This window comes from Anabrus simplex, chromosome 2, assembly GCF_040414725.1.
Source record: "Anabrus simplex isolate iqAnaSimp1 chromosome 2, ASM4041472v1, whole genome shotgun sequence".
NCBI classification, from domain to species: domain Eukaryota; kingdom Metazoa; phylum Arthropoda; class Insecta; order Orthoptera; family Tettigoniidae; genus Anabrus; species Anabrus simplex.
The window spans coordinates 1,205,045,779-1,205,072,492 of record NC_090266.1 but is presented as its reverse complement, the minus strand read 5'-3'; the positions used below and the strand labels follow the sequence as shown (position 1 = coordinate 1,205,072,492).

Sequence of the window (26,714 nt, the reverse complement as noted above, 5' to 3'; positions counted from 1 at the left end):
ATCCTTTTTTTAATATATTTTTCTACAGCTCTGTAGTTATATTCTCCGCTTTTAATTACAGCTAATTGATATGCACCTTTCTGCTCTGCGGCGTGAATGGACCACATGTTTGTTGCTGTTGTTGTGATTGTGTGATGTTGGTAACTGGGTCTCCGATCAATTCTATTTATGCGCACTGCATTCTTATGAATTTTGCCATCAAATGAATCTATGCCCTGCGTGTCGACGCGGAGATCCATTCGTGTCGTACGGAGTGCGTAAGCTGATGGGTTTATGTGTGACCACTGGGTCCCTATTATACTACTGCTAATTGTCTGCGCTGTGCACACTATCTTTGACATATGTGAGACCTTTCTTTGTGACCATGTAGGTCACACAATATGAGTTTGTGTTCAAGTTATTGACGGGAGCTACTGCTCGCATTGTTTGCCGTTACCGGCAATGTCTGAATGTTTGGAGTGTGTGTTGATGAGTGAGGAGAATAAAAAGATGGCGTATCAGTCAGCTTAATTTTTCCCCTTGATCTTGTTTCCGTACCTTGTGTTTGTTTTCGGTACGGTGTTAATTATTTTGCCTTGGTCTCTGTCTTGGCCGTTAGCTTGCCCACGAGGCCGCCATGTTTGCTTTCTTGTATTCAGGCTATGCGCTTGCCTGTGATTCTCCTTGGGTTTTAATTTTGTTTGCTTGGTCCAGAGATGTTTTCTCTCTGTGCCATGCTGATACCTGTATTCCATTATTTATCTGCTCCGAGTTTCTTCTCCCGGATGCTTGGGGGTCTTATATTTTTATAGCTATTGTTGTTGAGGTGATGATGGAGTTTGAAGGACGCGTACGAAAACAATGTAATTAATCTCGTGGAAAGAACAACCAAACAAATCTGTGTGGATTGAATTCAGAATAGCTAAATATGTAGCGAGTTTACAATTGAGACGGTGAGCACGTCGTAAATTTAATATTAAGGTTGGTGTTTTGAGAAATGCTGTGCTCATGCACTTACGTTAGTACATCGACTGGGCCAAATGAACACATGTACGCATTTTTTAATACTTTAAATTGCTGGCTTCATTTTCTTTTTCTTTGAATTTTATCATATCAATAAACCCTCATTTCAAATTTTAGTTGGAATTTTATTGCTAGTAGTATTAGTCTCATCCCTGTTGTTCATTGTTGATTAGGGTCATTTCCAGTTCAGGGCTGTGTCTTAGGCCTTTCCTAGTCACGGTCCACGCCTCTAATCTCCCGATGTGTGTATTATATTATGTCATATATAATCGGTAAGGGAGAGGGCGGTTCACTCTTCATAATCATTACAGCACAAATGTTACATCTGCAATAAGAATCTTCTCTGGTATGTATCAATTAGTGTTCCTCTCGAAAACATTTTCCAACGAGCCACATTACAGTATTTACCATATCAAACCATGGTGCAGGTAGATCTAGATGTGGATCATCCTGAGGTAGTTCATCTCCTGCTTATCACACAATATTATGTAGTATGGCTGTATCAGTTATTACTGCAAATGTGTGCTCTACAGTACATACATACATAATCATTATAGACTGTTATGCCTTTCAGCGTTCTGCCTGCAAACCTCTGTGAATTTACTAAGACAGAAATAGCCGATGGATTTGCCTCTTACTTCAAAAGCACATTCACAAAATATAGCACTGAAAATAATGAGCAGTATATTCTAGAGAAACTGCAATATAAGGAACTTGACATGCTAAACATTTCAGTGGTATCTGTTGATGATAAATGTGCTATAAAAAGATTGCAATCTAAAAGAAGTGCTGGTCCAGATAATATACCCCAATATGTAGTGAAAGGATGAGGAGACGCTCTTGCATATCCACTTTGTATAATTATTAACAAATCGCTGCAACAAAAAAATATTTCCTGATTTGTGGAACATAGCAAGTGTGTGTCCAATTCACAAAGATGGTAATATCGAAAACATACATAATTATAGACCAGTATCAATACTATCGGTCTTATGTAAAGTGCTTGAGGATATACTTTACTGCAATATCTATCGACATGTTGAGAAAGTCATCATAGAGCAACAACATGGCTTTATGCAAGGGAGATCAACAAGTTTGAATTTAGTAAGCTTTACAAACTATGTGTCATCTATTTTAGATCAAGGAGGGCATCTGGATGTCATATACACGGACATGACAAAAGCATTCGATAGGATTGATCATCATAAAATTCTAAACAAGCTTCAAAGTTTTAGTTTTAGCCCTGAACTAGTCGAATTCTTAATTCCTACTTCAGGAATAGATTTCAATTTGTTAGTTTCAAAGGGGTAGCTTCATCCATGTACAGGGTAACTTCAGGCATAAACCAAGGTTCAAAATTAGGTCCACTGTTGTTCATTCTGTTTGTTAACGAAATTGGTTCTGTGTTGAAGAATTCTAAATTTCAGTTATATGCCAATGACATGAAAAATTTACAGGCAGATCAGTTCAAACAAAGATACCGAAAAATTACAACAAGACCTCACAGCACTGGTTGAATGGGGAAAACACAATTCCTTCCAATTCACTGTTAAGAAATGTGAATCAATGATCTTTACTAGAAAAAGACAACCAAAAATCCGTTCTTATGAAATGAACGGTATCAACCTAAAACGAGTTGAAGAAAAGAAGGATTTAGGAGTGATATTTGATAGTAAACTTCAGTTCAATATACACATAAATAATGCCGTAAATAAGGCCTATATGAACTTAGGATTTCTAATGAGAAACACAAACAAATTCAAAAATATCAAAGCGATAATACAGGTATACAATTCACTGGTTAGAACAGTAATAGAATATGCCTCTGTAGTCTGGAATCCATCATGTATCAAACGTATTAAAGAAATAGAAAATGTTCAAGCTAAATTTCTAAGATATCTGTATTTCTGTATCTCTAAAACTAGTGCAAAATATGTGGCATATAGTGACTTAATAACAAATTTTGGGATAGATAGGTTGCATACGAGGAGAACATTAACCTGTGTAAAATATCTACATAGAATTCTCAAAGGTAAAGCAGATAACAGAGAGTTACTCCACCAAATAAATTTATATGCACCGTTTGGAAGCAATAGAAATAATTTAACTTTCTTTGTTAAAAGGTCAAACACAAATCACCATATGAATTCACCACTAAACAGAATATGTCAGTTAATTAATAAAATGCCAAACGTGGACGTATTTCACGAGAGTATCTTGTTAAGGTTAGTCAGAAGGGAACTCGCACAGAGAGAAGACAAAGTAAACAGAGTAGCATTATTGTGTACCATGAATAATTTAGTCCTTAGATTAATTTAGATTAATAATGTATATTTTAGGAGGAATTAAAATAAGTTGAAACACACACTTACCACTGTCCATAGCTCGTAAGTATAATATTAGGTTTATATTTTAATTTTTATTGTAAATTATTTATAAAATTAGAAATAAGAAATGGGTGTGTTCTGTAAGTGGGCAGAAATGCCTGTTGAACAATAAATCAAATAAATAAATAAATAAATAAACAAACAAACATCGCCACAATCTCCTATTAGCAACTAGTGCTGTGGCCTAATTTAGTTCTATACCTCTTATCTTTAGATCATTAGAAACTGAATCTAACCATCATCGTCTTGGTCTCCCTCTACTACTCTTACTCTCCATAACAGAGTCCATTATTCTCCTAAGTAACCTATCCTCCTCCATTCGCCTCATATGACCCCACCACCGAAGACGGTTTATGCGTACAGCTTCATCCATGAAGTTCATTCCTAAATTAGCCTTTATTTCCTCATTCCGAGTACCCTCCTGCCATTGTTCCCACCTGTTTGTACCAGCGATCATTCTCCCTACTTTCATGTCTGTTACTTCTAACCTATGAATAAGACATTCTGAGTCCACCCAGCTTTCGCTCCCGTAAAGCAAAGTTGGTCTGAAAACAAACTGATGTAAAGATAGTTTCGTCCGGGAGCTGACTTCCTTCTTCCAGAATACTGCTGATCGCAACTGCAAGCTCACTGCATTAGCTTTACTACACCTTGATTGAATCTCAGTTACTATATTACCATCCTGGGAGAAAACACAACCTAAATACTTGAAATACTATCCACCTGTTCTAGCTTTGTATCACCAATCTGACATTCAATTCTGTTCAATTTCTTACCTACCGACATCAATTTAGTCTTTGAGAGGCTAATTTTCATACCATACTCATTGCACCTCTTTTCAAGTTCCATGATATTAGACTGCAGGCTTTCGGCACAATCTGCCATTAAGACCAAGTCGTCGGCATAGGTCAGACTGCTTACTACATTTCCACCTAACTGAATCCCTCCTTGCCATTTTATATCTTTCAGCAGATGATCCATTTAAACTACAAACAGCAAAAGCCTTGTCTAACCCCTGTAAGTACCCTGAACCAAGAACTCATTCTACCATCAATTCTCACTGAAGTCAAATTGTCAACATAAATGCCTTTGATTGATTTTAATAATCTACCTTTAATTCCATAGTCCCCTAGTATGGCGAAAATCTTTTCCCCTCGGTACCCTGTCATATACCTTCTCCAGATCTACGAAACATAAACACAACTATCTATTCCTCTCATAGCATTTTTTGATTAACTGGCGCATACTGAAAATCTGATCCTGACAGCCCCTCTGTGGTCTGAAACCATACTGGTTTACATCCAACTTCCTCTTAACTACTGATCGCACCTTCCCTTCCAAGATGCCAGTGAATATTTTGCCAGGTATACTAATCAATGAGATACCTTGATCGTTGTTGCAATCCTTCCTGTTCCCTTGCTCACAGATAGATGCAATTACTGCTTTCGTCCAATCTAAAGTTGCCTTACCAACATTTCATCCTAATGTTATTATTCTATGAAGCAATTTCATCCCTGCCTTCCCACTATACTTCACCACTACAGATCGAATTTCATCTATTTCTGCTGCTTTATGACAATGGCGTTTATTTACCATCCTTTCCACATCCTCAAGCGTAATTTCACCAACATCATTTTCCTCCTCCTCGTGAGCTTGGATGTTCGCAACACCACAAGGAAGATTTCCTTTAACGTTGAGAAGATGTTCAAAATATTCCCTTCACCTCTCCAGTGATTCCCTGAATTATTCAGAACACTGTTCATTTCCTTTTTCCCCCCGTTCCAAAGATTCTTTATTATTGTCCAGAAAGGTTTCCCTGCTGCTTGACCTAGCCTTTCCAGGTTATTACCAAAATCTTCCCACGACTTCTTTGGATTCAACAACTATATTTTGTTTTGCTCCGTTTCTTTCCTCTACGTACAAAGTCCCTGTCTGCCTCGGCCATTGTCTGAGCCATTTCTGATAAGCCTTCTTTTTACGTTTACAAGCTGTTCTCATTTCATCATTCCACCAAGATGTTCACCTTTTCCCATTCTTACACACGGTTGTTCCTAGGCATTCCCTTGCTGTTTCTACTACAGCATCCCTGTATGCCACTATTCTCTTTTTACATCTAGAACCTGCTTACTGTCTACTGTTCGAAACTTCTCACTAATCATATCAATGTACTTCTAATTTCCTCGTCCTGGGGATTTTCTACCCTTATTCGTTTGCAGACAGATTTTTTACTTTCTCTACCCTAGGCTTAGAGGTACTTAGTTCACTACAGATCAGATAGTGGTCTGTATCATTGAAAACTCCCCAGAAAACTCATACATTCCTAACAGATTTCCTGAATTCTAAGTCAGTTAAGATATAGCGAAAAATCGAATAAATAACGCCAAGCTGAATAAAAATCAATCGCAAGTAGTTTTAAAGCACATCAGTTACAAAAGCGCCCAACATGATAGCTAAATCCCTTTTTTTAATCTTCCATTGTAATTTGGTCACCAGTACAGGCTACTGTTTGTAATAAGTTTCTGGAAATGTTTTAGGCCTACTCGACTTTTAAAGGTTATGTTGAACTAGAGAATATGGTTTCGAATGTAAGTATCGATTCTCAAAAGTTCTCCAATACATTAGATTAAATATTCAATTCTGCCAGTTACTAATCACAAGCAGATTGGAAAGAGAGAGGAAAAACCCATAAAAACTCCAGATATTTCGGTTTATTCATGACCTAGAGCTCAGCTGGAAAGCACACTCGCTGCACAAGCCAGTGCGAGTGGGAAACTATACAAACGTTTTAAATGATACACTGCACAAATAAAACAACTGCTGTTTTTATAAGGACATTTTAATATAAAAATGTAAACATAAAAATTCGTATATATGTAAGGTGCAACGTCTCTTCTGGTCTTGAGAACATAAACGTATCCGATCATATTAGAATACTAGCTGGATATGTATTAGGAGGGAGCAATTTTGATTCCTGTCTGAAAGCCCAGTGACTAGTAGTGCCCTGTGGGAAGTGCTGAAAACCTGTTCCGCAGTACAATAGGAAAAAAAAGTCTAAAATATTTTACAAGTACGAACATTTGCCGGAACGTGTTCCGTCTTCAAGTAGAGCTGTCGAAATACGTTCCAAATGTTGTGGCTACTCTGTTTTATGATTTCCGAGGATTCTCCAAATAATACCAGCTAAATGCAATGCTAAGACAGTCCCTTATGCAAGTTCACCACCGAACGATTTCTCAGTACAGTATTTGCTCTAATTATCACAATGAAGGGACGTTAACGTCAAGATCCATAGGTATGTTGTAGCCGTCATTTCGTGAAACTTTTTCTTGAAAAATGCTTGATCGAGGAATTAGTATTGCTGAGACTGGAATTTCTGGACAGTTAAATCAGGAAATCATTTCTTCGAGGAGCGGATAATGCACGATTTTTACAACTATGACTTAATCAGGATGTTTGCGGGACAATATAATTTGAATGAATAATCCAGGAAAATGTAATTTCCGGGAATGGATAATCAAGATTCCACTGTATTTCCTAATCCAGTCAGAAGTTAGAAATTTATTCTGTGTTGAGTTGTAAATTGAATTACAATATTTGTCATGTGATAACCTTCTTACTGATCAGGGTCATTCAAGTGAGAAGTTCATAATAAATAAGCTGTAAAAACTGCTCACTAATGAAGACAAAATTAAAACTCACGCCTTTGATTCAAATCGATCTCAACCAACACCCAGTATTGCAAAAGTGTTGTTGTGATCAAGAAGGCAGCCAAAGTCGTTCAACTCATGGCCGAAGAGTGAAACTAGCTATGTTATTTAACCCACTGCTCCAAAACACAAGACCTCAACTGGTTCAACATCACACACTTGTTTTAGGAAGAAAGCAACCTGCAATAATATGTTGTTACTTTTACACGCCCCAGTGAAGGTTCTCATATTTTTCACACTTTTTAATTATTATTTCTTATTCGAACCCCTACTGTCGGCAGCCCTGAAGATGGTTTTCCGTGGTTTCCCATTTTTACACCAGGCAAATACTGGGGCTGTACCTCAATTAAGGCCACGGCTGCTTTCTTCCCACTCCTAGCCCTTTCCTGTCCCATTGTCGCCATAAAACCTATCTGTGTTGGTGCTATGTAAAGCAAATTGTTTAAAAAACAATATTTTTTTTAAACAATATTTTTTTTTGGAAGTTGCTTTACGTCACACCGACACAGATAGGTCTTGTGGCGACAATGGGACAGGAAAGGGCTACGAGTGTGAAAGAAGAGACCATGGCCTTAATTGATTATGATGATGCTTGTAGTTTAAAGGGGCTTAACATCTACGTCATACTGGCCCCTAAAGGTACGAAATAAGACTAAATATGACAATTTAAAAGTTCAAAATCATCCAATGACCAGAATTAAAAACGTGATGACGAAGAATGAATGGATGGATATGAATTTAAAACAATCTGCGGATCCGACCCGCAATGCCCCACATTCCCAGAAACTAGCATTAAACAATAGTACTGACCAAAGGACTACGTCTCAACACAATACTGAATCAACAATGCTTGTAGTCCAAAGGGGTCCAAAATCCAGGTCATCAGCCCCTTATAATGGTACTTATTGCTAGGAAAGTAGAACCATGCTATTTGTCATGTTGCGGTACTAATCAAAAGTAGCGTAGACTCACGGTATTCCAAACAGTATGGTACTACAATACTCACAGGTAATGTAATGCGCACATGTAACACAGACCTAGGGTCTCGCATTGCGGCACCATTTTCAGGCAACGCAAACCTATGGTGTTCCTCACATGTGTACTAATCACAGGGACACGCATTATCCTGTGGTGTTCCTCACATAATAGGTACTAATCATAGGCAAGGCAGACCCATGGTGTCGCTCATATAGTGGTACCGATCACAGGTACTGTGAAACCCACCCTGATTCACACACTGTCGCTACTAATCATAAACCTATTGTGTACCCAACATAGTAGTACTACGCGCAAGTAAAGGCGACCCATGGTGTTCGCCGCATGGTGGTACTAATTACAAGTAGTCTCGTGGTTCTAATTCGATCATCCCTTGGTCGCCCCTTTTAGTCGCCCCTTACGGCAGGCAGGGGATACCGTGGGTGTATTCTTCGCCTGCGTCCCACACCCACAGGGGTATGCGACCTTAATTAACCCGCGTGCTCTCTTAGAAATCAGACTTAAATCGCCGAGTAAGCCCCCCCCCCGGTCAGAACTACCGTGCACAACTCTGATATAAATGCCATAAATGGAACAGTAACCAGAATTTTCATGCACAGTTTTCAACGAAGTATTCAAAATAATTGTACTCACCAACAATTATGTCAGAACAATGATTCTGTGTGGTAAATCTTAAAACATTCAAGTATATGTAGAGGCATTTCACACTTTTTGGGGTCTCTCAATACATTAAATCTTTGCTCCATCATAATTAGATGAGAGGCTTACGGACCTGGGATATAAAAATGCAGCTGGAAAGTAGGCCTTAATTTCATCCTCATTAGTGTCAAACCATAATCTATTATTTTTTTCCTATATGGGTCCGATAATTGTTGCATAGTGCAAATATTTGTTTCCCATGAAATCGGGAAAACAACAGGTACATAAAATCCGAAAACACAGACAAATCTGATACAGAATTATTGAAGTATTTGTATCTCAATTCTCCTGACACCCCTGGAGAGCCTGTAAAGTGATAAATAATCGGTTGGTTATCAATATTATTAACCCACACGCAGTCGCATTGTTTTGCTTTCGAACACGGGGCTTGGTGTACGATTTCAGATGAACTGTCAGATGAAAATATCTTCTTCAAAATTATCATAATCACCATCACTGTCCTCCGAAACACTGTCTAGAACACTTCCAATTAACTCAGCAATCAATAGCACTGCTGTCACTGGCCTTCATTTCGCCTGGAGCCATGGCTAGGAGAGTGATCGACACCTGATGAAATGTTTGTGCTTTCAAAGGCTACAACTGGGCAATAAATAACAATCTCATCATTCGAGGTGAAGGCCTGGGCAATCCTCGCATCAGTCGAGTGGGTTAAGGTTTGCCTGTTGTAAAAATGGGAAACTACGGAAAAACCATGTTCAGGGCTGCCGACAGGCAGTTTCAAACCACTATCTCTGGAATGCAAGCCGACAGCTACGTGACCCAAACCGAGCAGCCACTTTCTCAGTTTCACACATTTGAATACTCCGTTGTTACTTTTATACGCCCCAGCAGAAAAGGTTTCCATATTTGTCCTCTGAAGTTTTTCACACCTTTAATACTCTACTCTCATCTTCAGACACAGTAAATACAGCTATCACTGTACATATATAATATAAAATGCACTCATGTTAAAATCAAATGAAAGTACTCCAATACCCTGTTGGGTAGTTTTCAATTGGATGTTCAATATCCAGGCCAATGACCTAGATGTTATTGATCTTTTAAACAATAAGCAGGATGTTAAATGGCAAGTTCTCTCATTTAACACGTTCTCTTTCCTTGTTCCCTGCAGAAATGTCTTAGTACGATTTTACTGTATTTTGCTTGGAACATCCACACCAAGATTGATAAATTGTGTTCCATTTGTGAAAGCTTTTTGTACAAACTTCATTACTTCAGGTACATCATTTCAAAATACAGTATTTCTTACAAGGCAATGGGAGACAATGGTCAGTTTTCATTTTTTCTGTTATCCACACAACATTGCACTAAAACTTCTACAGCAGTAGTGGTATTGGAGAGGGCTAAGAATGAGAAGGTAGCACCCATGGCCTAAAATGAGGTAAATTTGCCTGCTGCAGATATATGAAACCATGGAAAACTATTTTCAGCAATGTAGACAATGAGGTTGAAATCCACCATTTCTTGAATACAAGCTCACAGCTACATGACTCTCGCCATGCAGCCAACTTATCTGGTCATTTAATTTCAATGACTGCTGTATAATAATAATAATAATAATAATAATAATAATAATAATAATAATAATAATAATAATAATAATAATATTTAGCTAGGGGCTTTACGTCGCACCGACACAGATAGGTCTTATGGCGACGATGGGATAGGAAAGGCCTAGGAGTTGGAAGGAAGCGGCCGTGGCCTTAATTAAGGTACAGCCCCAGCATTTGCCTGGTGTGAAAATGGGAAACCACGGAAAACCATCTTCAGGGCTGCCGATAGTGGGATTCGAACCTACTATCTCCCGGATGCAAGCTCACAGCCACGCGCCTCTACGCGCACGGCCAACTCGCCCGGTAATAATAATAATAATAATAATAATAATAATAATAATAATAATAATAATAATAATAATAATAATAATAACAACTACTTCACAATTCACAAAAAAAATCATAAACAAGATATTCTAAGTGCAGAATATAAAATATTCAGTGTTCTCCACAAAGGTGTGAATTTTTCTTTCCCCGGTTTTCATCTCTGGTTTCAAATATTCTGAAATTTCCCAGTCTTGTAACAAATCTAAGTAGCAGTGACCTCACAAGTCATCAGATGTAGATAATATGAATGATTAATAAGTATACCAACTATTTTTGACTGTGAAATAGAACAAAAATCAATCAGTATTAGCAAACTTATACTTCATGATTATTTTTCTAAGGTCATTTTTTGTTATGAATATTATTAAACATCATAACATAACACCTGTTTGTGTTGAACATTTTTGCGTAATTTAGTCATTTTTTAACAGTTATTTTGGTATATTTGTAGCTACTTTTATTTTATTTCTTCAATAATTTTGTTAAATTTTATTTCCACTTTTCAGCTATAAAAGGTAAACCAATAACTTAGTTCATTGCATATTTGCAGTATAACAACGTTGTATTTTTGCGTAAGTATATAAATACACGAGTTACACTTCTGCTTAAAACACATACAGTATTACACATGATATCAAAACATGGAAGTTTGAAAAAATTGTATCAGCTGTCACTAACAAGTATGGCCTAGCCTAAGTATATAATTTACTTATCAGTCTGAAAAAGACAGAGATACCATGAGTTCCATATTACTGGGAATCGGAGCTGTTCTCTTGTCAGACATTACATTACAATACGTTGAGAATGCCCTCTTACTATCAACATTACTGACAGGGATCCATAAAGCCTTCACTGCAACTTCCACAAAATGCTCATATTCTGGTTTCAGGAAAGAAGTATGGCAATCACATCAATATCTCTACCTGCTCTACATGAACTAGTAACTAGATCCCTAATCACAGTGTATGGTTCAATGTACTGTATTCTGACATTGAAAGTTCTCGTAAGATGGGAATTTGCTTTATTAGACAAGAGAGTTCATCATTTTCTAAATCCCCTTCCATTATGCTTCTTGGATCAAACAGTTTACCAAGAGAAGAAATTATAAACTTTCCTGTGTCAAACTCTTAATTGGTTCAGCTTTTTCAGGCTTGCTCTACCTCCAGATTGAAACAAAGATGTTAATTGTGTCTGCATTGATTTTGGTAGTTTGGAAAGTTTATCCGAGGTTGTCTCAAAACAAAAATGCGTCCTCTAGTAATTTAAAGCCCTTTGAAAGGTCACTAAGCTCAGACTCAAGTACATGAATTAACGGCATGTTGGAACTCTCTAATGTGAGCAGCAAGTTACAACATTTTGAGCAATGCTCAACAAGATAAATAGCTAGGTAATGAATTTTTGTTACTTCATTGGACGGCTTGCAATACTTAATTTGGGGTCAAGGCTTTGAAATAGTTCACAGTAACACTCTCGTCTTCAATAGTTTCAACAAAGTCTACCAGATCATGAAGATATTCTCCAAGGTACTCAACACTTTTAAACCATGACTTCCACCTGGTGATCACAGGAATGGGGCGAGTTTAGCTGTAGTGGGTTCGTCTTCATATTTCTGCTTCAGGAATTGAATGTATGCATGCTTTCTCTTTCGTGTATTAAGGAAGATGTGTTTTGCCTGTACAACACATTGCGTTCAAAGCACTAAGTTCCACGGCCCACACACTGCCCTCCAAATTCAGTTTATGAGCCCAGCACTGCATGTGTATCAACCCTTCTGAAACTGGAACCCTAATTGTGTTTATGCACTTGCCCATGTAACGTGCTGAATCTGAAGTTATAGAAACTACATTCTGGTACCGAATTTCAAGTTTGTGAATTACACTCATAATTGCAATAACTTTCACTCCCCCTACAAATAACTTCTGAACTGTACTATCGCCACAACTAAGCACTTTTATCAGAACCATAAATACACATTGCACTTTTTTATCAGTAGTTTCATCACAAAGAATTGAAACTCTCTCATCTTTCACAGCTCCTTTTAATCTTTCCTCCTCCTCTTTGATGATTCGAGGTACAGAACCTTCCGTCAGTCTTCCAGCTGTGGGCAAGTCTCCAGCACCTTAAAAAAATCAATAGGGCTATTTGACATCATTTGAATTAATTAAATGATTTATAATTGTAAGTAAATGAGAGATCTAGCATGCATTATCTAGGCCTAAGTATCATTAAACAAGAAAACTATAATAACCGTACGAAGTTATCAGAAAAACATAACCTCACATCTCTTCCTCAGAACAAATTTATAGTATTTCACAAACCTGGTATATATTTTTCCCTCCACTCTCTCAGCTTCGGATGATCAACTTTATCCAGTGGAATATTTGCCTCCATAAAAGCATGAGTTGTAGATAAAATGAATGCGTCTTTATCGCATTTCGCTCGTTTTGCCGCTGAACTAGTGTCTGTGAGACTAGCTTGTTTTCTGATGCTTGTCATCGTTAGCGCCTTTTCCTTGTTCTTCTTATGTGGAACTCTGTTATTAATATGCTTCAGGTATGTGTCCTTTCTCTGCCACTCAATTCGCACATTGCAGTATTTGCACATCAGTATCTTTTTAGTTTTGTCAAACACGTAAAATCCTCCTTATGCAAATTCTTTTTCTCGATCAAAAACTGTCACAACCATTTTAATAAACTGAGCACAAAATAGAAATTAAAAGCTCCGATCAGCAGTGATTTTCAACAGGCAAGAGGAAATACACAGTGACGTGTTTACACGTAATTTAATACCAAGGATCGATGAATACGATAAATTTCTCGCTTCACAGGAAGATAATTTAGCGATAATCGATATACTATACCTTAGCTTTTGATATATATCGAAAGGGTATAAAGTGTGGCATCGATTATCGGATTTTATTGCCAAACTCGCCTCGAATCTCCGTCGTAAACTTCAAATGGTGCAATTCCAAATAATTTTGTTAATTATTTCTTGAGTTTGCTTAAACGTAAATAGTTTTGTGTTTTTGAGCCAAATTTGTAAAATTTCGCAAAAATGTCACAATTTCACGCTTTGCGAAAAACAGGTGTCGCTAATCATAAGTCAACCACAAAAGTGTGAAATAAAAAAAGTGAGAAACTGGGGAAAGCTGATGGATATGATGTTTGTGACAATGCCCTTAATTATTACAAATTTTAAATATCAACCAGAAAATAGGACTAATGGATGACTAATTAGTTTCAGGGCTATGACTAGAATGCAATTTCTTAACTGTGTTCAACAAGCTGTTCCTAAGTAAGCTAGTACAGCATATACAACAGATCATTCCAACATACATATATGACAGTATTGAACAAGTTAAAGGGACATTATTCATAAACATTACACAGTAATATCAATAATTTAGCCAGAGAGGGAAAATCCATATGTAATATTCAAATGAAAAGTTTACCTTTATTATTCTATTATACTACTGAGATTATCTTGCAAGAATGACTTTTAACTTACCCAATACAGATTCTTGGATTAATTTGAGGATAGTCTTTTCATCTTTACTGGGATATCGGTTAATTTTCCTATTCTATCTTCTCCCTAGCTAGACTCGCTTTTCTCCACTGCTTCATCTCTCTGTTCTTCACAACTTTCTTTGTTTTTACTTGAACTTGGACTTGGACTTCCCTGAAAAAGAAAGAGAAACCAAAATAACTTTCTTGATAACAATTGTCAATTCAAGGTCCTCACAACAGATACATAGATCCACAAGACACTTGTACAGAAGAGGTGTACAGATGTCTTCACAATGAATTTTCTCTGTACATATTTATTTTTGAGCCATATTAAAAATAATTAGGAACTGGCAGCAGCATTACAAGGTCTCTATTAAAACAGGGTATTTATTATATGTGCAAATGAAGCATAACGGCAAACAGAGGTCTATGTTACATTTCACAAGTTTAGTAAAAACACACTTCAAAGTTGCCGTTGCTTGCTGAGTCAGGATGCCTAGGAATAATAAAACAAACCCATGTTCCATAAAAGTGATACTGCTGGATTCCCAAAATAAAATTGTAAGTATAGAAGTAAATACTGCAAAAAAACAACCAACGAAGTTTAGTACATACATATTCTTATTTGGATACCAAGAAGAAAAATATTACACGTGCAGAAATACAATACTCATTAGTAACTTAACATGGTTATTACTCAAGGTAAATAGTATTTTATCATTCAAACAATGAAAAGAATGACAAATTATTCTGCCCAGAATAATATTGAAAACAAAACTTATGAAGTAAATAACCTGTCATAATGCAACATCATACTGTCTGCTAAAAAAAAAAATGTTGAACAATACTACTAAAATCAGCATAAAACATTAAAAGAATTATATCCTATTTGTTTATTTCTGAAGAGTTAGTGAAAAAAAGATGTTCAAAGTGAAATAATAATATTATTATTGAAGGTTAGTTTGAGTATTAAAAATCATGTACATATGAATAGTATTTTATCATTCAAACAATGTAAGAAATACTTTGCTTATTTCTCAGTGATAAAACAGTCGAAATGATACAATTGAAGCTAATAATTAGGGCTCGGATATTTAAGACCTAAAAATAGCCCCAATAAGCAAGCAAATATGACCTCAAAAGTGACGAAATATGACTTCAAAAGTGACGCAAAATATGACCAGAAAATTATTAATCAAAATGTGGCCATTTTAAAATAAGTTATAAATCGAAATGGCAATTCCTTTGATACATATTTGTTTACTAGGTTCTTTATTCTTACTTTCATATTAATTTTCTGAATATGCATGTTTAGCAGTTAATCACAGTCTACTGTCCTTGATTCACTTATCAAACATTTGTGAATACATACCTGTAAAGTACTAAGTTCGCTAAGATTATCAGATGACACAACATTTCATAATTCCAAACATGTTTGAATTGGTGTTTTGAAATACGAGAAAACCAGAAATCAATCTATTTTTTAAACAAAATTTGGAACATTTAAGCCCAGATTACATTAATATTACTTAAATGCGTTAAAGTTTAAATTGAGCACCATGAAATGAATTAAGCAGATGTCTGATACAGATGTTGATTCCCATAGGGAATCTGAAATATTTGTCCCGAATGAGTAAATTTATAATACCAATATAAATGGTCCCTTATTGGACATTATAAATTTTCCAGCTAACTCATTCCTGGTTGCCAGAGTTTATAATGTCCAATAAGGGACCTTTTATATTGGTATTATAAATTTACTCATTCAGGAAAAATATTTCAGATTCCCTATGGCAATCAACATCTATATCATCTGATGGCCAAGCAGGCATCAATTTTTGGTGGTGAGACAAAGTCTCTCATAGTGCGTTGGCACTGCTGGTGGCTTCAAGTAACCTACGCAGTGGCCTCCACGGTATGCACTAGCCATGCACCTTGGTAGGTGTGCTAGGTACCAACTGACGAGCCCAATCTAGCACACGGGGACGGAACACTGGCAACCAGGAATGAGTTAGCTGGAAAATTTATAATGCCCAATAAGGGACCATTTATATTGGTATTAAGTAGATGTCTTTCGATACATTATGGTAGGGCGGCAGGGCAAATAGGGCAAACTCACGTAACTTTTTTCTTCATTCTTCTCCGCGGGTGGTAATGAAGGTTCATCTTCAAAGCATCAGGCGCGTAAGACCTCCGATTATCACTTAACACATTCTTGTAAGAAGAGAAGCTCCGCTCTATGTCACAAGAGTTATTGGTGCATATTTAAATAATGTTAAATCACTGCTGTCGAGTATGCACTCATCTTGAAGTGTACTAGTACTTTCTCCTCTAAGAGCATCATGATTTATCTCGCACACACAACGAAGACAGTCAGTTCGACTAAGCAAGTTTCCGTTTTACACTGACGCAAACTATTCCATGTGACTGTTGTGCTGAAAGTTCAACATCACAATTTCAATACTTGCATGAATTTCTAAGCTAGCAGCTTCAAAACGAGTAATTGCACTTGATATAATTCCAAAATTCGACTTAATATATGCCAGATGTTTTTTGACAAACTGTTGGAAAACAATTCCTGTGCAATCTTGATAGAAGAGGCAGAGTATTCCACTTGGATTAACTACAGATGTGATACGGAAAAGCAGTGTTGTGAATACTAGTTCTCATTCGGAAAGTTGACCATTTTGCACAGGTATAGTTGACACCAAACCGCCGAAATATGACGTTCCAACGAAAATAGCTCAAAATATGACCTTATGACAAAAAAAACAGCCAAAATATGCATTATGTGACAAATAAAAATCACTTAATTGTGACAATAATCACCTGATTTTCACCGAAATCCAACCAGGCAAGAAAATAGAGACAAGGAAAAATATAACTTTTCCTAAACATCCAAGTACTACTACTACTACTACTACTACTACTACTACTACTACTACTACTACTACTACTACTGATAATAATGATAAGACTTATTGTCTACACAAAAGAATTACACATTTAACATTTATATTCATAACTAATCCTTCCTGTGAAGTGCTAAGACCCAGATGGTTTTGAGATTCAAATAGAAACCATGATATTGTTCACCAAGGTCCTTACACTGGCAGAAAAAAATATCCAAACACCATGAAATAAGGAATGTAGAATATGGATATTTTGGCAATATATTTGTTGGGGTAACATATTTCATTGATTAAAGGTACAAGACTACAGGTTAATATCTGCACAAGAAAAGCCATCGCAAATGTACCATGCTGGTCCATTAATAACTGGTGTAAACGCCTGATTGTTGAACGCATGCATGAAAATGTGCATGCATTGTGTTGTACAGGTGCTGGATGTCAGCTTGTGAGATAGAGTTCCATGCCTGTTGCACTTGGTCGGTCAATACAGGGAACGTTAATGCCGATTGTGGACAACGCTGGAGTTGACGTTCAATGATGTCCGATACGGGATCAAATGGGGACAGATCGGGGGACCGAGCAAGCCAAGGCAACATGTCTACTCTTTGTAGAGCATCTTGAGTTACAATAGTGGCATGGAGGGCATGCATTATCCTGTTGGAAAATATCCCCCGGGAATGCTGTTCACGAATGGCAGCACAACAGGTTGAATCACCATACGGACGTACACATCTGCAGTCGGGATGCATGGGATAACCACGAGAGTGCTCCTGCTGTCATAGGAAACTGCTCCCCAGACCAAAACTCCAGTGTAAGTCCAGTGTGTCGACGCCGCAGACAGGTGGAATGCACGTGCTCACCTGGCCTCTTACTAACCAACACATAGCCATCACTGGCACCAAGGCAGAAACGGCTTTCATTGAAAAATACAACGGACCTCCACTCCATCCTCCAATGATCTCTCGCTTGACACCATTGAAGTCGCAGAAAGCAGTAGTTTGGGGTAAGTGGAATGCACGCTGCAGGGCATCTGGCTCGGAGCTGTCCTTCAAGTAACAGATTTTGAACAGTTCGTTGCATCACCGTGGTGCTAAATGACGCTCAAATTCCTACTGCAGATGCAGTCTGCTGTGCCACAGCCATACGCTGAATACAGCAGTCCTGTTGCGAGTGTACCTTCTCATGACCATCGCTGCCAGCACTCATGCACAGTGGAGACATTCCTGCCAAGTCGTTATGCAATAGCGGAGAAGGAAAATCCACCTTCACGTAGCCCTATTATACAGCCTTGTTCAACCACAGTGAGCTGTTGATATTGGCCTCTTTGTCGTCATACAGGTATTCTTGACCCACTCACAGTCACTCCATCCAATATCACAGGTAATTAATGCTCTCGCACAGTACAGCCCGTATTTAAAGCAAACCTAATGTGCAACGTCATGGGGCCACTACTTGTGCCATGTTAATCTTATTTGCAGGAAATTTGAATCAACGTCATCTTTCAGATGTATAAACACGCCTACCAATGTTTGTAAATCTAGCACATTCTTCTCTTTTGTTATTGCAAGATCATCTGAGCAAATAGGAGCCAAATAAAATACAGAAGTACTGTTACCAACGTTTACATCTTTCAATGACATTATCGGGAAATATATGAATGGAATTAGAGTATTGTGACAACTCCTCACAAATATGCCAGATGGCTCATCTTGCATTATTTTAATCTGCTATCATCAGTAATTTTATGCTCTTCATTTTTTATGATGCATCTTCTCACTGGTTCAAAGTCTTTGTAATCTTCCCTGCTCATTTAAATTATTCCAAAGTTCCATGAAACAACTGATTCACCTATCATATACCACACAGCGTGTTTACATGTGTGACCACTCCATTCTTTGACCTATACAACTGTCTGGCCACAAAAGTAGTTCCCTGCGTTGAGAACCATTAGTTGAAAACTTTCCGTGAAATGGCAAAATATGCACGATGCCACTTATGTCGATCCTAGTTTTCTAATGATTTCACTCCACAAGGGATGTTCATAGTACGTGCTTTTTTTTTTTTTTTTCAATCAGTACGAAGTCTGTTGTATAGAAGGAAACTGTGTGTCAAACCGATAATTTTTTTAGCTGAACCTCTTTAAAGAAGCCTTTACTAATAATTCTTCTATGCAGTGCAAGGTTTAGCCAATTATTATTTTGACCTATACATCTGTATGTATGCTTACCCCTTAGTCCAGTTTCCTGACACGAGGTTGGGGATGAGGCAAAATGAAATTATATGGCACGTTTTTATGGCCGGATGCCCTTCGTGACGGCAATCTCAGTTGAACTAATGAACGATGGTTAACGAAACTGGGTAAAGAGGTGAAAGAAATCAACTGTGGCTTAACAGGAACTGGCCGGCATTTGCCTAGAAGTGAACATGGGAAACCACAGAAAACCATTCTCAAGATAGCTGACAGTGGGGTTCGAACCCATTCATCTCCAGAATGCAGAGCCTGGCTCCATAGCTGTAGCACGTTAACAAGTGCAACTGTTCCATTCTTTGAGCTATTAGAGCGACTATACAGATATAGTGTGGCCAAATCGGTTTGACTTCTGATTGGCTGTGCCTGGAATTGCGCTCGATCTGCCATATTCGTCCCTAGCACTGTATTGTTAACACATTGTTTTAATGATCGTAGCTTGTAGAATAGGTGAAAATGCTGGGTGGTTGTGCTTTTGGCTGTACCAATAGCCTGGAGAAAGGATTTATCATGAAGGTATTCCCCAAAGACCCAATTCAAAGAAAGCAATGGGCTGCCATGGTTAAAAGAGAAGGGTGGTTTCCTCCTGAAGCATTGCATTTATGTGAAGTAAGTCCAACAGACTATTTTTAAAGTAATCCGAGTATCCACAATATACATAGCTGTGCAAAACTGAAGGACAAAAGTAACTTTTGCATGTTGTGTCACTGCCAAGTAACATATAGCTCGATGAAACTTGAACCATATGTAGGAAGAACTGCTACAGTATGGTATGGTAGGCAACTGAAAGGAATATGTGATAAGACTAACAGAAATGCCACTTTTATACAGAGACAATAAAATACACTTAAGTCACTGCGACTCATGATGGTCCCCTGGACATCACGAAAGAAGGGACATGATTCTTAAAAGGGTGTGTGATCACTATGGGCAGCAATGCATGCTCTAGAACATGTTCCCTTGGTGGCCACAAGATTAGTAAGTTCTTGTGGTAGGGCATTCCATTCCTCCACCAGGATGGTTGACAACTGCTGGACTGTCGGTGTATGTGAACGTGCTACAATAAGTCTGCCCAACATGCCCTACACATGCTCGATGGGATTTAAGTCAAGGGAATGGGCAGGCCAGTCCATTTGCCGAATATCCTCTCGTTCCAAGAGCTCCTCCACCTGCGCTGTTTGATGCGGTCGTGCATAGTCATCCACAAAAATGAAGTCAGGGCTGAATGCAGCCCTGAAGAGACGCATATGAGGAAGGAGTACACTGTCACAATAACGTAGACCATTGAGTGTACCCCGTTCAAATATTTGGAGGTTGGTATGTTCATGCAACATTATGCCTCCCCACACCATAACACTTGTATGACCAAAATTATCTAGTTCAACATGTTCCCGGGTGCATTACGTGTTCCCTCCTTTCGCCAGATGGGGGAATGTCTAGAATCACTACTCAGACTGAATCTGCTCTCATCTGAGAAGAGCATGCGACCACAATCCTTGTCAGTGCAGACTTGATGCTCTCGGCACCATCGCAACGGTGTAGCCGATGTGCAGGTGTCAATGGAACAACAAAATGGTCGTCGGGCAAACAGACCCATCCGCCAAACAGTCGCTGTGCCACTGTGAAGCGCGAGATTGGGTGCCTAACAGTCCTATTAAATGTGGTTGCAATTGCACCCACTGTTTGATGTGAGTCTATTCTTGCCTGTTGCACAATGTAGCGGTAATCCACTGCTGCAATTGACTGTAGTCAACCCCTTCCTCTCCTTCGGGCAGCAGTACCAGTGGTTCAGAATGCTCTCTAAGCACCTGAACAATGCTGTGAGCAATACCAAGCTCCTGGGCTACACTTGTCACACTTATGACTGTATCATTATTTATGAGCTTCATGTCCGTATCGATAGATTACACACATATGGAAAAGAAAGGATTCCACCTGATCAATACAATTTATTATACTTGTAGTTCTTACAGTACCAGTTTCGGCCTATTTGGCCATCATCAGCTGGCTAATGTTGATGTTTTGCATAAATTACATTACATTACATTGTCTGAAGAGAGATGCCATCTTTGATTGGTATATCCGGATATGTCTAATGGGGCACATAAGTTATGATTTTATCGTTTAAATTGCGGTACGTAAGTGTAAATGGCCTTGAAGTTTAAATTGTGATTATAAAAACTGAGCCTAAACTTAAGAGCTAATCAGTTGTACAAACACATAAAACACATTAAAATAAACTAAAAACATATGTAAAGCACTGATTAATTTACACGTTTATGTCTTGCACATATCTTCTTCTTTCTTGGTCGAGTCTTATGGCCATGAATTACATTAGTTGATGCTAGTGTTCATGAACAATAATATAAATAAGTCTAAAACCTGATGAGTTTAATTGTACATGTCTTGCATATGCTTTCTTCTTGTAATTATCATGCTGTTAATCATAGATTTCTGTCGGTCGATACTATATTTGTAAGCAATGATGGGTTTCTATGATGTATTCTATTTAGTTTGTTAATAGCTAGGTGTATTATAATAAAACGCTTGTTGTTAAAAGGTCCACTTTAGCTTCATGGTAGGTGAAATCTTGTTCGTTTGAGTTAGAAGCATAAGATGAAGACGTAGTCTTGTTTTTGAGTATGATTAAAATTCTGACAGCGGTGGTAGTTCCTTTCCTGTCTATATGTGTGCGCTGGTATTATGGTTATCTGTAAAAGATAAATATGTCATAAAAGAAAGAAAAGTTCCACCTGATCAATACTTACTTATTATAACATGTATAATAGGACTGGTTTCGACTTCTTACAAAGTCATCTTCAGCTGTATTAGAATCTTATATTATTTGCATCTTTGTATTATGCCTCACTATTTAAGAACTTTATAACAGATTCTGAATTTGACAACATTACGGTGGTTATGCTTATGCTTTGCTAGGAATTTCTAATTTTACAGCTTAGCTAAAAATTATATAAACAAATTAAAATGCTCTTAATACATAATAAAATATGGCACAATATATACATATGTCCAATTATTGACAAGAATAATTCAATGAGTTCATCTTCTATCTTAATGTTGGACTAGTTTTGTGATAGTTACAATAGGCGTTTGCCTTGTCAGTTAAAAGGAGTTCCATTAACATATAAATGCTTAGTCATGTGTGAGATAAGCTTAATTGTCACTTATAAGGTGGTTAATATTGCGTTCGTATTAACAGTAATTACGTCAGCTAATTTGAAATTATGTGTTGATTGTCCATTAAAATAATAAATTACATAAACACAATGAAGCATTAGCAGACTTGGTAAAATGTGCTTGGATGCACTGTTGACAGTCTAAAGCAACAGGTAACAGTATGTTCTTGCGTTGTTTTTACAGTTCGTATTACAATAGTCGATATGAAAATTGTCCATTGAAATAAATTACATAAACACATTAAAACATTAACGAACATAATAAGATGTGCTTGGATGTAAATGTCTGTTGACAGTCTAAAGCAATAAGTGACAGTATGTTCCTGTGTTATTTTTACAGATCGTTAAAAGTGAGAGTTATAAGCTTGAGTTTGTGTAAGCATTTTGCCAATGTACATTGTACATAATTCAACCACTTTACCTTCCTAATGTTCAAATTTTGTTGATTTGAAAATAAGTTTACGTATTTGACATTGCTGATGTTCTGGAGATTGTTAAGTGCAGTTCACTTTGAGTGCTAAAACTGTTGCTATTGGTGGCTCTTTCCTTTCTTATGATATTGGTAAGTATCTAAGTCGAAATGAATGAATTAGAGATTCTTATTTGAATTAATGTTCTCATTGCCTATTAGTGTACTAGTGTATGCGTTCTATGATACTTACTTACTGCTGTTGAGTGGTTGAGATGTGTGCAGCTTGGCTGCTGGCGCGTATTGTACCTCGTACTTCTGGTGTTTATTTCGGTTGTTGTAAGGGGAACGGAGGAGTGAATGGGGGAAGCTTCCGCGTGTGTATGGGCGGAGCCGGGCGTGTCCGCTGTCTGCGTTATGGCTTGCGTATAACGTCGTTTGTTGACTAATCTGAGGTAGTAATTTTTTACAATAGGGATAATCTTGTTAAATAAAATATTAGTTTTTTCAGTTATTTCGTTAATACTGTAATTGGGGTTTGTATATTGATCAAATGTTATGTATAATTCTTCATTTATATTAAGCAATGGGCCTTTGGGGTTTGTGTTTAGTATTTTCAAATCATTATCTGTATCCGTAAATTTATGTTTGTAATCGTGCATGTGCTGACCTATTGCAGAGAAATGATTATGTTTGATGGCGATGATATGTTCATTGTATCTGATCACAAAATTTCTACCAGTACGCCCTATGTAACTTGTTAAGCAATTGTTACAACTGATTCGATACACTCCTGATTGAAGGTATTTATTGTTATTATTGATTGTCTTGGTATTATGTATGATGTTCCTGCTATTATGAGTAGTTCTCAAAGCTATTTCGAGATTATGTTTTTTAAAGATATTAGTCAGAGAGTATATACATGTGCTATTAAAAGTGAAAGTTGCGTAGTCCTTCTTAGGTTTATCTAGTTTCAACAGTGTATTTTTGGGTCGGGATTTGATCTTTCGAATAATGGAATTAATCATTTCTTTTTTATAACTATTTTTTCTGGCTATTTCATGAATTAATTGCATTTCTTCGTTGAAATCTGTTTTTGATAATGGTATATTAAAGACTCTGTAAATCATACTATGATATGCTGCATTTTTATGGGAAGTAGGGTAAATAGAGTCTGCTTTTATAGTATTTACTGTATGAGTGGGTTTACGGTAAATTTTGAAGGTCAAGTGTTTTTCATGTCTAGTAATAGTCAGATCAAGATAGTTTAGCTCATAGTTATTCTCGGATTCTTTAGTAAATTGTATATGTGTATCTATGGCATTTATTTTGTCTAAAACAGTATTATCGTTAGTTGTTCTGTTGTCGATGACGACAAAAACATCATCGACAAATCTGCACCAATCTTTTATGACATTTGGTGACTATCAATACGGAACAAAATGAAATTTATCAATCAGGAAAAAGATAAATATGTTATGAGTGATGGATTGTGGACTGAAGGAATGCCTGAAGACGTGTATGAATTTGAAAGTGTACTTACTGCTGTTGTTGTTATTGGGTAGTGCTCTGTTTCGGAACTCGCTGCGTACTGCTGTGGGTTCGTCTTGGGCTTATGCCAGCTGTGATGAGATGTGTGGACGGAGGGGTAGGGGGATTGGTTGTTGTAGGGGCAGAGGTGGGGTTGGGTGTGTTGCTTAGTGGTTTTGTGGCATGTGTTGTGCTCTGCTTATTGATTGTTTTGACGTAGTCGTTTTTTAGGGCAGGAAGGACTTTGAAGATAATACTGGTTTCTTCTGTAATATCATTTATACTGAAATTGGGATTAGCGTATTGATCTAAAGAAATGTAAAATTCTTCTGTTATATTGAGCAGAGGGCCTTTGGGATTTATGTTTAACATTTTCATATCATTTTTGATGTTTGTGAAACTGTGTTTATATTCTTCAATGTGTTGGCCTATTGCTGAGAAGTGGTTATGGTTTATTGAGTTTAGACAGGAAAGGAACTACCACCGCTGCCAGAATTTTAATCATACTAAAAAACAAAACTACGTCTTCATCTTATGCTTTTAACTCAAACGAACAAGATTGTACCTACCATGAAGCTAAAGTGGACCTTTTAATGACAAGTGTTTTATTATAATACACAGCCATAAACCACCCAGTCCACAAAAAAAGGAGATAAAAGCAATCCAGATAATTACAGAGGTATCTCTCTCTTAGACTGCACATACAAGATTTTCTCCAGAATCCTATACAGGAGGATCAGAGAGCAACTAGAGGAAGAATTAGGTGAATACCAAGGAGGCTTCAGACCTTGGAGAAGCTGTGCAGAACAAATCATCACTTTTACGACTGTATCCATAGACCTTCAATGTTGAAAATATTAAGAAATTTCGAGCTCCATCCAAAATTAATCAAATTGATTGAACTCACCTTAACCAACACTAAATCAAAAGTCAAGTTCAGAGGGGAATTCTCTGAGCCATTCATCATAAAAACAGGCTTAAGACAAGGAGATTGCTTGTCACCACTGCTGTTCAACTGTGCCTTGGAATATATAATGAGGGAATGGTACAAGAGTAACCCAAAGAAAATCCGAACTGGAAGACACAAAGACAACATAAGTTTAAATTGCCTAGGTTTTGCCGATGACCTTGCTCTCTTGTCCAACAATATTCAGGAAACCAGACAAGTTCTATCACTACAGGAAATAGCATAGAAAATTGGTCTTGGAATACCTTTTGAAAAGATAGTAATCATGTTTACTGACTCACCACTCATAAACAAAAACAAACATAAACCAAGAAATCAAAATCTGTATATATAAAATAAGAGTTTTGTCTGTACATTGCTCAGAATTTGAAAATAATGGTATTTCTGTATCGGTCATGTCCATAGTAACGAGAAAATGCACTTTTTGCTTTTCCGTAATTTCTGTCTGTCTGTATGTATGTACACGCATCACGAGAGAACGGTTGAAGAGAATTTAATGAAAATCGGTATGTGAAATCGGGGGATGAGCCTCTACAATCTAGGCTATAAATCATTTTACTCACGCTGAGCAAAATGGTAGTTTAGGGGAAGGCCTAAAATTGAATTCTCAACTATTTATGTTATTAGTGGTCGTATTTTAAAGAAAATGGGTATGCAAAGTTGGGGAATAAGTTGCTACGATCTAGGCTATCAATAATTGTATTCACGCTGAGAAAAATGGTAGTTTAGGGGAAGGCCTAAAATTTAATTCTCAAATATTGTTATTAGTAGTCCTATCTTGATGAAAATCGGTATGTAAAGTCAGGAAATAAGTTGCTGTAGTCTAGGCTGTAAATTATTTTATTCATGCTGAGTGAAATGGTAGTTTAGTGGAAGGCCTAAAATGTAATTCTTAAATATTTCTGATTAGAGGTGTAATCGATGAATGCTACATAACTAAGGTTATACAGTATTGGATTTCCTGTTATTCATGTCTTATACATTGTTACCATACTGGCTATGATCACAAAGATATTCATGAATTTGGATTTTTGTTACTAAGTCCATATCAGCACCGAGTAACGAGAAAATAGGTAAACAGTATGTAATGAAAATTGGTGTGTAAATTTGGAGAATAAGAAACTACAGTTTACGGTATAAAATATTTTACAAATCACAGAGTTGAAAGAAAACTAAATGTGAAGGCCTACAATATAGAAAGCTCATAATATTGATCAACAATACCATTACATTGACCATTGTTTGTCGTGATG

The 26,714-nt window shown here is 37.1% G+C and overlaps 1 protein-coding gene across 3 annotated transcripts in view; it reads right to left on the bottom strand.

Annotated features, from left to right (window-relative positions):
* The window catches only part of LOC136864799 (protein FAM117B), a 467,979-nt gene that overhangs the window by 157,845 nt on the left and 283,420 nt on the right, over positions 1-26,714 (bottom strand). For all 3 annotated transcript variants that reach the window (XM_068225929.1, XM_067142204.2, XM_068225930.1), the window contains one exon: positions 14,200-14,370. In XM_068225929.1, the coding sequence (XP_068082030.1) occupies positions 14,284-14,370 (87 nt within the window). In that variant the 3' untranslated portion in view covers positions 14,200-14,283. The remainder of the gene's footprint in view (positions 1-14,199; positions 14,371-26,714) is intronic.